General features: G+C 43.6%; 1 protein-coding gene across 2 annotated transcripts in view; it reads right to left on the bottom strand.

Annotated features, from left to right (window-relative positions):
* Window positions 1-12,524, bottom strand: part of LOC147439466 (putative polygalacturonase) — a 33,443-nt gene extending 20,919 nt beyond the window's left edge. Inside the window, exons 1-3 of one of the 2 annotated variants that reach the window (XM_086485308.1) lie at window positions 12,198-12,524; window positions 11,685-12,059; window positions 9,333-9,453 (exon numbers count right to left, since the gene is read on the bottom strand). In XM_086485308.1, coding sequence (XP_086341434.1) covers window positions 9,333-9,453; window positions 11,685-12,059; window positions 12,198-12,389 — 688 coding nt within the window. In that variant the 5' untranslated portion in view covers window positions 12,390-12,524. The remainder of the gene's footprint in view (window positions 1-9,332; window positions 9,454-11,684; window positions 12,060-12,197) is intronic. The other variant, XM_086485309.1, reaches the window with a different exon arrangement.
* Window positions 12,525-12,760: the final 236 nt, after the last annotated feature.

Raw genomic sequence — 12,760 nt, 5'->3', positions numbered from 1 at the left:
GGAACGGAGGGTGTCCATAGTACATTTCGAGACATTTTCAGCCATAGCCAAAAATTGTTTGAAGCACATAAAAACTTCGGACTTCGCTTTAAGCGAAAATACCCATGCATGCCTGGAGTAGTCATCAATGAAAGTCACGAAGTACAGGTAATTGCCCAAGGACAGAGTTTGCATGGGCCCACAAGCATCACTATGCACAAGCTGCAACCTGCATGTGGCCCGAACTGAACCATCCTTTGGAAATTTAGAACGCTGCATCTTACCCAAAATACAACCTTCACAAACATGTTTGACAGGTGCTTCAAGAGGCGGCAAAGAAGCAACCATATCAGATTTCTGCAAACGCAGCAAACTGGCAAAATTCAGATGACCAAAACGTGCATGCCAAAGTTTTGCATCTGAAATAGCTCTTGAATCTGCAACAGCATTTGCAAAATTTTGTCCACACTTGTCATACAAAGTGAGCTTATACAACCCATGGCACAAAAGCCCAGATGCAACAATTTCATCACCAAAACTGAGATCATGAACTATACATCTGTCATCCACAAATTTGACTACAAGTCCAAGTCTAGCAAGTGCGGATACAGACAAGAGATTCTTCTTGATCCCTGTACATAAAGTGCATCAACAAGTGTAAAGGAACTGCCATTAGCAGCAGTGAGCACAATCTTTCCAGCTCCCTGAACTGGATAAGAGGCGTTGTTGGCACAAGTGACTGAATTCCCATGAGGAATTGACTCAAGAGAGGTAAACAATTCACGATGTGAGGTAATGTGCTTTGTAGCACCACTGTCAAAATACCACACATGTGAACCTGCAGCAACTGACAAGCATGCATCATGGACAGCAAGATTGTAAGTGCACTCTGCGCTAAAAGCCCATTTTGCATTAACATCAACAACACAGTCTCCTTTCACAGAAGACTCAACAATGTACCTTCATAAGTTCAGAATAGTCTGAACTCGTGAATTATAAGACGGAATAAAACACTCATAAAACTATAAAAGCAAGGGACACACGAAAAGAAAAGAAAAACAAAAACAAACAAACTAACTAACTAAATCACTTTAATTGCTTCGAAACAAAACTAGATAAAACAAAACATTATTAACTTAAAAATGTTTTCAGAAAAGGCATGTGTAAAATAAGTTGACGCAACTTACTTGGCTTAAAACAAGTACTCAACTTTAAGCAAAAAAAGGATAAGGCATCTTAAAAACTTAATCCTACAAATCAAACTTCACACAACAACCTATAACGGAACACATTCTTAAGTCCTCAGGTAAGCTAAATATGAAATTGAAAAATGAATACTACTACAAACCTACGAAGAGCAAAGAACCAATCTTGACAATATGTGATCTCAACTTCACTGCTTGTCCAAACAGGAAGAATAAGATTATCGGACTCTTTGCCAAGGGAGTTACCTCCTGAGAGACCTGAGGATCATACTATAGATCTTGTGCCAAGTTCTAGTCCACCGAATAGACTCAACAATGGCTGCATTTGTAGTGTAACCAGCATTTGCAGTGGAACCGCCCTCTTTCTTCTTAGCCTCTTTGGCCTTCAACTTAGGACACGACTTGATCAAGTGATCATTGGCTTTACAATAATAGCAACGCATCTTCTTTTTGCCCTTATCACCAGAATTGCCAGACGAAGTACTGCCAGCAGAAGCATTAGGAACAGAATTTTTGCCACTCGCAGCAAAACCATAAGAAGTGGCTGCATTACTGTTACCACCCTTTCGTTGAGAAGCAATAAAAGCCTGTTCAACTGCACGCTGCCTAGTCCTGTTTTTTCTGGAAAGTGAATCTTGCAACAGCAATGTGCATAATGCATCAAACTTGACAACTTCAGGATTTCCTTGGGTCATGAGTCTCCAAGTACTAGCAAAAGTTTGGTAAGAATCTGGTAAGGCATCAAGAACAGTCTGCACAAGGGAACTGTCTGAAATGACTTCACCTGCAGAAATAAGCTGCTCATTGATATCCTTGACACTAGCAAGGAAAGTGTCCATATCATCTTCCTCATGCATAATCTTCGACTCCAGCTCTTTACGCAGCAAAGCAATTTTAGCCTCATTGCGGCTTGCATAAAGACCTACCAAAATATCCCAAGCCTGTTTTGCAGATTTTGCTAAACGGATGTGAGGAACAATGGTGCGCTTCACAGACAACGCAATCAATGCATGAGCCTGCGCATCCTTAACATCCCAACGAGCTTGTTCTGCCGTAGGCAAAACAACTCTAACAGCTGCAATCCTTGCAGCAAGACCTGCAACATCCTCAACATCGCCTACATCCTCAGAACCAGGACGTACATCAATGCCCTGCACAATGTTCCAGACACCCTTTGACACAAGAACATGTTGCATCATATAAGCCCACATAGGGTAGTTGTCCCCATCCAACCTGTCCTCAGCAGCAAACATCTTGAACACATCTGTGTTGTTGTTGTCAACCATGGGAAATGCTGCACCTGATGTGAAAACTGCCCGAAAATAGGAGAAACGGAGCGAGAACAACCTGTGCTATATAGCACAAACCGTAGAAGACTATAAGGCACCTGTTATGCAGAAAACGGCACTGACAGAAATTCTGCACAAAATGACGAAATAGCCTGTGCAGTACTGCCTGTAGTGGAAACGGAGGCCAAAATGAGCCCAAATCAAAATTCTAAGCAAACCAAGCTCTTAGAGCCTCCCCAAAATTTTTGTCGACTTGCGAACGCTCTCCAAAGCTCACTGAAATCGGAGAAAGTGAGCAGGCGTGTGCTGGAGCAGCTGGCGACTAAGCCCGGGAGGACGTGACCTGCTTTGATACCAATTGTTGGAATTAGGGTTGCAGAGAAACACACACAGCTTGGAGAAGACGAAGGAAGCTCAAGGCACACAATAGAGAGTATGTTACTTAGTGTGCAATGGAAAGATAGATAGCCCTAGAGTGATGGGCGTATATACAATACACGGGAAAAAAACCTCCTAAAGAGGGAAAAAATGCCCCGGCGGTCCTAGTGTGTTCACACGCATCACTACCACATGTATATGGTAACAGTTGATTCCTTGCAAAGCCACAGTTACTACATAAGATGTTGCACGATTGTTCATTAAGCATTGGTACCCCCTCTGTGGTTTGCCAAAGTCCATTGTTTCAGATAGGGATGTTAAGTTCACGTCCAACTTTTGGCGTGCACTCTTTGAAAATTTTGGCACAAAGTTGAATTTTTCATCCGCTTTTCATCCACAATCAAATGGTCAAACAGAAATTTATAATCAGTGGGCTTTTGATGTGTTAAAATCTTATGTTCATGATCAGCAGTCTCAATGGGAGCTCTATCTCCCATTGGTTCAGGCTATTCTAAATGATTCCTTTTCTTCTGCTATTGGTCGAACTCCGTATGAGGCAGCTTTTGGCCGTCTGTTCCAGTCACTTTTGACTAGATCGGTCAGTCAAATGCCTGATGCCAATGCTGAGAGTCAATCATTGGATGAGATTTCTGAGAGTGTGAAGCTTCGGCTAAGCAACGCTCAGGAATCTTATTCTCGACAGGCTAACAAGCATCGTCAAGAGGTCTCGATCAAGGAAGGAGATTGGGTGTATCTACGAATCATGAAACAACGTCTCAAGCAAGTTGCAAAGAAATGTCCTAAGTTGTATTTTCGTATGTATGGTCCATTTCCAGTCATCAAAAAGATTAATAAGGTTTCAATGAAATTACAGTTGCCTAACTCATGGTCAATGCACAACGTTTTCCATGTTTCTTGGTTGAAAGTGTTTCAGGGAACACCTCCAAAGGACGTTTCGAAAGAAGAAGAACCGGAGATCATCGATGAAGCTGAAGTCATGGAGCCGGAGCAAGTCTTGTTGCATCAATTTCGTCATGGTTCGAAGAAACAAGTACAACAATATTTTTTGAAGTTCAAAGATCGAGGAACCCATGAAGCGGTGTGGGTAGACGAAGAGTTCTTCAAGGATTATCCAGAGTTGTTGGCAAACTACAAGGAAGCCATGCAGCTCGGTACCAGTACCTCACTTTAAAAAGGAGGGGATGTCACCTGACACATCCAACCCTATGTGTCCGTGGACAAGCTACACCATAACAGGGTTTCTGTCAAGTCCAGTCGGTTTAGATTAGGAGTGATCTGGCACTTTTGTGAGTCTATTCGTAGACCGTGCATGCTCAGTCACTTAGTGTAGATGCATATCCTCTGGTTGCACACCGCATAAGCATAAGCATTTCCATCAGATTCCATCAGAGTCAGTTCGGGGATTTTTCAAGTGACTTTATCCTATTTTGAACATTTTTCACTTATTTATTAAGTGACTTTTGTTGGGAACTCAATAGGGCAAATTGCGTAAGTTAATATATAAGCAAACCCAAGTTAGCACAATAGGGCAAATGAGCAAGGAGCACAGCAGGCTTCCAAGCAACAGGTGTTCCCTCCCTCTCCTCCGCAAGCCATCTTGGTGAGGCCACCTCCCTTCAACCCATCAGCGTTTTCTGGGATCACCATCAAGTCTATCTCCCCCTTGGCCTTTCTCCACTTGCAACCATCGCCAGAAAGGTCAGCATCGTTGGCGTTTTTCCCTCCTGCAGGCAGCCCAGCCAGTGGCGTTTTTGGAGCACCAAACCCCTGCCCAATTCAGATATTCAGCATTGAAAACGCAGCCCTTGACAGCGTTTTAACTTTTTACAGCAGGTAAATCAGCCCAACAAAACGCAGCTTTGCCTACACATCTCCAGCGTTTTCAGCTCCGACAACATCAGTAAAAAACGCAGCCAGGCATTGCCTTTCTCAGCGTTTTTGTATCAGCCCAAATCCCCTTGCCAAAACCAGGGATTTTCAGCCATATGAAGCAGCCCCCAAGATCACCCAGATCCTCAGCATTTTCCCCTTGTGGACAGCAGATAGAAGAGAACCGAATTCAACCCTAAAGTCATCATCGTCGTCATCGAGATAGTCCCCGTTTGCCTCAGTCCATGCATCATCATTGTACACCTTTGTGCAATCAAAGTTGTACCACTCTCGCCGACGAGAGTGGGGCCTTCGGAGGAGGGTTTTACAACCTCTCGGGTGTCGTATCTCTTTCCTCTCCTTCTCTCAGTCTCATACACTTGCACGCACACTATCCACTCACTTTGTTCGTGATCATAGCACTCTCCATAAAGACGGAAGGCTCTCTCTTTCCCTAAGAACTAAAAGGAACCTTGAGCAAATAAAGATCACTAATCTTGAGAAATACAACATTCATTCCGCTGCACCTTACACTTGATTTCATTAATTTGGAAACAGCAAAAGCCGATACAAGTGGGACTGACTCGCTCTTCAGTTTTACATCAAGTACAATCTCTTTGCCCTAGTCATTTTTCAAGATGGCCGTCCTTGCCCTATAATCGACCACGGCGTTGTTCTTGTGGAACCAAGGGATTCCTAGAAGGACGTCACACCCTTCCAAAGGCATGATGTAAAAGTCCTCGTGCTCTAAATACCCCTGACAATGAAACCGAAGTTTTCCAATGAAAGGTGTAATGGCAAACTTCGGTTGCATTGTCAAGGGTAATGGCAACATCCCGTCTAGGTGCCACTATAACAGCCTCGGCTTGTGGCCCCACTTTCTCGGGTGTAATCCCAAGACGAGCCGCCAATTCGAGTGAAATAAAGTTGGCCTTGGCTCCCCCATCAAAGAAAATTAGGGCTTCTTGGTCTTGCACTTTGCCCCATGCTTTGCAAAGTTCAATGCTTTCAGCCATCGGATCAGGGTTGAAACCCGAACAGTCTGGTACCAATCCTACTTTCATCTTTCCTTTTCTTCCGCGCTCTTCGGTTACTCTGAAACTCTCTCGCATGTCTTCTGATTGTACTCCGAGAGCCTTGTGTAGGCACCGTGCCGACACATGCCCATGTTCTCCACATCCGAAATACTTCCCCTCTTTGAGATACGAAGCTCGCTCTTCCTCTGTCAATCGAGGACGTGTGTTTTTCTTTTTTTGAAACTTGCCTCTTCTTTTGTTACCGTCATTCGAATTTTGTCCACCCCTTTGTTGTCAACACTTGATCGGTGGGATACGTAAGTGTACCCGCATGCATTGCAAATCCTTGCTTAGCATGTCTCATCGGTTGTTGTATGGACTCGGACTCCTACAATAAACAGTAGTCTCGTATCTCTTTGAATAGACCACGGCAAAATCGCTCGATCTATTGCTTAAAGGGAATCTTTTTAAAAGAAGAGGCCGGTAGAAAAGTATCCCAAAATGTCTGTTCATTTCCTTTCAAATAAGATGTTGCTCTCCTGACCTTGGAGTGCTCTGAATAGCACCCTCCAAAAAAAGCTATGATGAAATGGCGAGGGCCTTATGAGTATCTCGAAAGCTCGAAAAAGTATGAAACTTCAGGGCTTGTCCACCTTCCTTAAAATCTTTGATCTTCTTGCTCTTGTCCTTGAGAAAGTCATATTGGTTGGCTCTGTAAAAGTGCTTCCTCTTCAAGAACAAGATCTGCTCATCGGAATCCGAACTCTCAAAAGAAAAGAGGATGAATCCTCCTCAAAACTGTCTAAATACTTTCCAGATCCTCGGTGGGATCTGCTCTTCTAAGCCTTGTTCTTGTTCTTTCACTGTCTTTGAGACTTTCTTCGTTTCCTACCCTTTCTGTCTTCATCACTGGAATCAGAGGAGAAAGAGCTGTCGGAACTATCAGAAGAGGATGAGGACGAACTAGAAACCCCCTCAAAGCGTACGCGCTTCTTTGTCTATCGTGCATTTGCAAAAGTAGACTTGTGACCCAGGTAGCCAGGATAGTCTGTGCCCGACTATGTCTCTTCAGTTTCTTCTTGGTCTTCAAGAGTCGGTTGACTCGTCTTTCTACTACTTCGTCAAGTTCATCTTCCGTATACACCCGCGGAGCAGGTGTCTTCTTCAAAGCTTGCTTTATTGGTGAGTCGATGGCTATACGCCACCGAGAATCCACTTCAACGTACTAGGAATCTTTCGAATACTCTAGCATTTGCCGAGCACAGGCATCAACCTGCTGTTGACGTTGCATCTCCATTCGTTCATATGCCGTAGGTGGGAATGACCCATATTCCTCTCTCGAGTCGATAGAAGTTGGGCGTCCTCCATTATTTGAATCTTCCATGCTTTCACTCAGACTGATTGGTCAAGTGCAACCGTTTGCTCCTTGCGGGATTCATTGACTGAATCCATGTGTCACGGTAGAAGGGATCGGATTCTCCGTAGAAGAAAAATCGATTGTGCTCTGATACCACTGTAACAGACTTGGACACCCCAAGTCAGGAATCTGGCACGACACACGAGAAAATACCTAAAATCACTTAACATAACTTATGACACTTAGAGAGAGACGACACAAACCGGCGTAGTTTCATGCCCAGAGGTATTGGCCCCAAAGTTTGGCACCCCTTTCGGTATTTATTTTTATATTAATGCTTGAGCAAAGTACAAATTCTGAGGGTCCTCTCTCCCAAGCCAAATCTGAGGGAGAGAGGCCTTGGCAATGAATTTATAGGCCCATGGCCTTCCAAAAGCAATTACATGAAAAGCTTCAATTTCCAAAAGCATCTGGTCTCTCAAGCTTGCGCAAAAGCAGCCTCCGTAATTCGCGGAAATCCGTATGGATGCCACGTCAACAGTCAACGTGAATCGCAGAGCTGTCCGTACAACCTGCCATGTCAGCAAGACTTCGCGATATTCTTTTATTTATGTCCTCGTGTCCCCAGGGCCCCATTGGACGGGACCCATAGGTTGGAACAACAAATCTTATCAGTATCTGAGTGGACATGCCACATCATTATTTTGTGACACCCTATCACCCCTATTGAAGAGTAAAGACAAAATTTTGCAGACATTTTATCTTTCCCACTCAAACAAACATACATTTGCAAGGTAAAACTCTCTCTCTCTCTCTCTCTCTCTCTCTCTCTCTCTCTCTCTTTTTCTCGAGTATTTGCCACGTCCTCCTCCTTCATCCACTTTGCATCAAGACTCGATAATGCCTGAACTTGACCAAAACACATGCGAACCAACTTACCCTCCACATTCCTTTCCTTGTGCACTAGGGCTTGCTTAGGTATAAGAATCTCCTCAATTTCTTCTACCTCTGGTTGCTTCTCTGGCTCCCTGTCCACTAGCACCTCACCCTTGAAAGGTTTCAAGGGCCTCACATGAAAAGCATTTTGAATTTTCCAAGTATGTGACAACCTCGGTCTGAAGGACGCATTACTGATCTTTTCCAAAATCTGGAAGGGCCCACAATATCGCATACTTAGCGTTGAGCAAAGCCTCTCCTTAACCCTCCTCTTTCTAAGGCATGCCTGCTAAGAAGCACCCAATCATTCTCCTTCAACTACAAGTCGCGTCCATGCTTGTCTGCCACATTCTCCTGCCCTGTCCGAGTGTAACGGGACGGCACCACACTGGAACAGACTTTCAGCACTTCAAAACAATTGAACAGAAGAGAGAGAGAGAGAGAGAGAGAGAGAGAGAGAGAGAGATGTATGAGAGAGGGTATGATTGGGTGAGAGGGAAAAATTCTAGTTAGAACTTGCCCTCAAGGAAATCGTATTTCCAAAATCCTAGTCAGAATTCACAATTAAAGCTCAAGCCTCAAATCAGCTGAGGAGACCAACCAAAAGAAGACACGACCTCCTTTGTTGAGACATTCAGTTTCCATTCTTACTCAGGAACCTAGACTTTTGCAAACCGTTTTAACTCTCTGTTCCATGTCGTTGTGCGAACTACCACAAGGAAGAAGCATGAATGTCTTTCTACAGCCCCCTATTTCAAAATTGATAAGACTACCTTCATAACTGGTGTCCCATTCTCACCCAGCTAAACATACGAGAACCCAATAAAATGGCATTGAACCATGCATCTAGCCAACTGCTCTTCCCTATACTTTTGAGTTGCAAGGTGCTTACTACCTCACAAAAGAATTTCTTCAGACGAGCTTGTGATAGCCTCATCCCACCAATGTGCAGTCCCAAAAGAATTACACTGCCTTCCAGAAACGTATCGTTTGGAAAAAAGGCCTACACTATGGTCAGCATAAGCTGTATAACATGCTCGAATGTGAAAGAAGCAACTTGAAAGTTAGAAAAGGACTACATAAAGTTCAGCACATGAGTGAGAAATTAGAATGAAAATCCTCAAAACTCGTTTTGATCAAGAGTTCTGTATCAAGAACAGGTCTGTATGTGGGTCCTTACAGACATGTCAAGAGTGGTTAAAAGACATAACCAATATGCGTTCAACACCCATATAGTCAGTGCCCACAAGCAATCAAATCAATTTGAATTCCACCCACATACCAGTAATCACAACATCTGTAAGGTTTTCACCATGGATCAAACTAATGTGCCTCCCACCTGGTAACTCTCTTCCTCGTCCATAAGAAGGCAATGAATCAATAACAGGCCACTCCCGGGGATCCTGCAGTTTCGAATATGCACCACCAAATAAGAAGCTAAAATGCTCATAAAAAGTCTACAATTATTTGAGAGTTATGGCATTATGCACATTTGGTCATGTACAAAACAATCCGAAGAAGCCTAAATTGATTCAATTGTATGGCCAATGAGAGCTCAAAAGATGCAGCAAACCAATAAGCCCATGGTCACTTCCGAACTGGTCAAATGATGTATCTAAAGAGGTAAGAAGCATGCTTGTCTATCTGAGATGCACATTCAATGAAGGTTTTAATAATTATTCATTGAGAATTGGTGCATATCTATATTGCCTGAGCAAGCTGAACTTACACAAGATAAAATCAAAAATCAAACACACAAAAGTTCGTGATATATATCCTCGAATCTCACTGTCAATACTTGTTTAAGCACTTAACTCAGCTTCGCCACTTACTCACCCGTTCATTCTAAAGGGTCTACCATTGGCCATCCTCTTCTGCAGCTATCTAGAGCACTCTAGGGCACTGTTCAACTAAGGCTCACAAACAGCCCAAACATGTTGTCCTTTGGGTCAAAATTAGCTGTGCGTAAGTGTAATATCTGAAGGCAAAGGCAAAATGTATTGTTTCCCAGAACATGGCCCACTCCAGGTTGGATCCATAAGTTCTTGGGGGACTCACAATCTGATGGTAGCAATAAAAGCTTGGGGGACTCACAGTCTGACAGTAGCAATAGTGGTGTGCTAGTTTCTTAAAAAATTTGAAAGGATAATCAGCCGAAGCACACAATTGATTTTTTCCCAGTCTTTCCTTACTGTATCATCAGTGCAAAATATTCAATTTTCAGATATTTTTGAACCAACTGTTTCTCACGAGGGCACTTATATCTTAAGATGATCCTGTCTATCTAAGTGTCTACGCCTCTTATGTATGACAATATACTCGTGTGTGTGTGTGTGTGTGTGTGCGCGTGTGCGTGTGCGTGTGCGTGTGCGTGTGCGTGTGCGAGAGAGAGAGAGAGAGAGAGAGAGAGAGGGGTTTTGAGGAAGGGGGGGGGGGGGGGGGGGGGTTTGTTGTGCACACGTCTTTAGAATGTTGTCATGTGCTTTTGCAATGTTGTTATGTAACAATGTGATCCTGGGTTGCTGTGTGAGCGTATGTACACTATCTATTTTCACTCATGCATGTCGTAACGTTCATACAAATCCATGTGTGGTATGTCCAAAGACCATTATGGCACCAAGGGAGAGTGTTGAAGGTTATGATGCCATGCACATTCGTTAATGTATATGGATATTTGAAGGATGGCCAAAGAGAGCTGAAAACGATACAGCAAATAAGTAAGCATAAGGTCACCTCCCAGTAGTCCAATAATTTATGCAAAGAAATATGTATTGAGAGGTGCATCTAGAGAAGAAATCGTTTTATTTCTTAAAATGGTGCATAACTACCTTGCCCCACTCATAAACCAACTTCTAGAGATAAGATCAACTACCATGAATACTGCTCTCCTATTGCCCCTTAGCTTCTCCATCTATCAGCTGTGGCTATGGCACTAAACCGCACACTAAATCTTTACAATCAGCTGAGTGCATCTCCTTGTGCATTCACATTCAAGTTTTGGATATACTATATTAAATGTTCTCAATTACAATGCTTTTTAGAAGGTCTAAACAATGTATATATGTCTTAACAAATTGAAGACACAAGCAGACAAAAACCGTATCAACTGTTAACTGTCATAGCTGTGCCATTATTTCTTGACACCATGGGACCCACACCATCACTCTCCGACTGTATCAACTGTGTGTTGAATTATTGGTTTTCGCACAGTTATGCATTGATTACCACCTTCGCGGTATTTGTTTAAAAACGATGAAAATCTTTCCGGAAGTAAAACATAAATTTGCATCGATACTTACACTCAAGAAAATCAGAATTCAAAATTTTAGTAAACACTAGTATACCAAGTTTACGGTGTATGTATGATGCTAATAAGTGATGCACAACTCATGGACCACTTGTCTTACATGACCATAGCATGCACACACACACACACTTCACAAGCAGGCAACCATCAAGCCCAAAATGCCAGAAGCATGCAAGTTTTCCACGTCGTATGTACATAAGAAGGCAAGTAAGAATGCACATACACTTCCCATGCAGGCATCCAACAAGCCCATAATGCCAGAGGCATGCAAGCAATTTGCATCTATCCATGTGAATATAGAACGGATTCCGTGCATATACACCTCACCTGAGACCCAAGAATAACAGCATCCTTGTCTAAGAAGAGAGTGAAATGACTCGTTAAATTGAAGCTTCCTGTGAGCCATTTCCCGGCTGGGACGTGGAGCTGACCACCTCCCTCATTTGAGTAAGCACTGAGAAAGTGTATGGCATCCTGAAAAGCATGGGTGTTTGTTGTCACACCATCACCCACTGCCCCAAAGTCCGTTAGAGACATCACTTGCGCTCTACTTGGCAGTATTCTCAAGCTTGCACAAAAATCCTCATCAGGTGACATTGAAGGAAGCGAAGAAGCTGTTTTCAGGGAATTTTGCCAGGCATCTACCAAAACTGTATGCTTGCAGTGTAGATACAGCAGGCAACTTGAGACAAGCACGCATACCTGGACAAAAGAAACAAGGAAATCAATACTGCCTTTGATTTTATCAGAGCTTGCTGTGCATGCATGCACGCACACATGAATGCATGGTGCGTGTGTGCGTGTGCAAGTCACTTGAATGAGTGAGTGAGAGTTACTCACATGCCATGAGTACATCGCCATGGAGGAAGAATGACTTGCAAGTTTGCAACTTGCTGCGAGGAGCATAGTGAGAAAGAGGATATTCATAGAGCAACATCGCCGGCACTGATTCAGAGGTGGTAACATCACGCCAACCGTGGTCATGTGGAGCAGTTGATCGAAAGGTGATGGACCACCAGAGCAGCAGCACATCGCGACATCCACGCCGAGAGAGAGAGAGAGAGAGCCGCGCTCGCTATGACCTCTGTCGATGTTCGTGACGAAGACTTGGAATGGAGCGCTGAAAGCTCGTGACCTGCTAGTCCGCACATTCACAAGCCTTCGTACGTAGGCTATATGAAAGGCATTTCTTACGGGAAAAGGAAACGCCCATGGAAAGGTATCACAAGAAGATTTAGAAATTTTCTCACGTAGGAAAAGGGAGCCTTTTCTTGTATTTTTCATACAATGCATAACATCATGAGCTTCTGCTCGGGAGGCATCGCATACCTAGCTAGGTACGATTGGGGACAAGGGACCGCCGACCCGGTGGTCCCCTGTCCCCAATCGTACCTAGCTAAGTA

Source organism: Adiantum capillus-veneris, chromosome 16 (genome assembly GCF_014529385.1).
Source record: "Adiantum capillus-veneris isolate H3 chromosome 16, ASM1452938v2, whole genome shotgun sequence".
Lineage (NCBI taxonomy): Eukaryota > Viridiplantae > Streptophyta > Polypodiopsida > Polypodiales > Pteridaceae > Adiantum > Adiantum capillus-veneris.
This window is presented reverse-complemented; position numbering and strand designations above follow the sequence as displayed.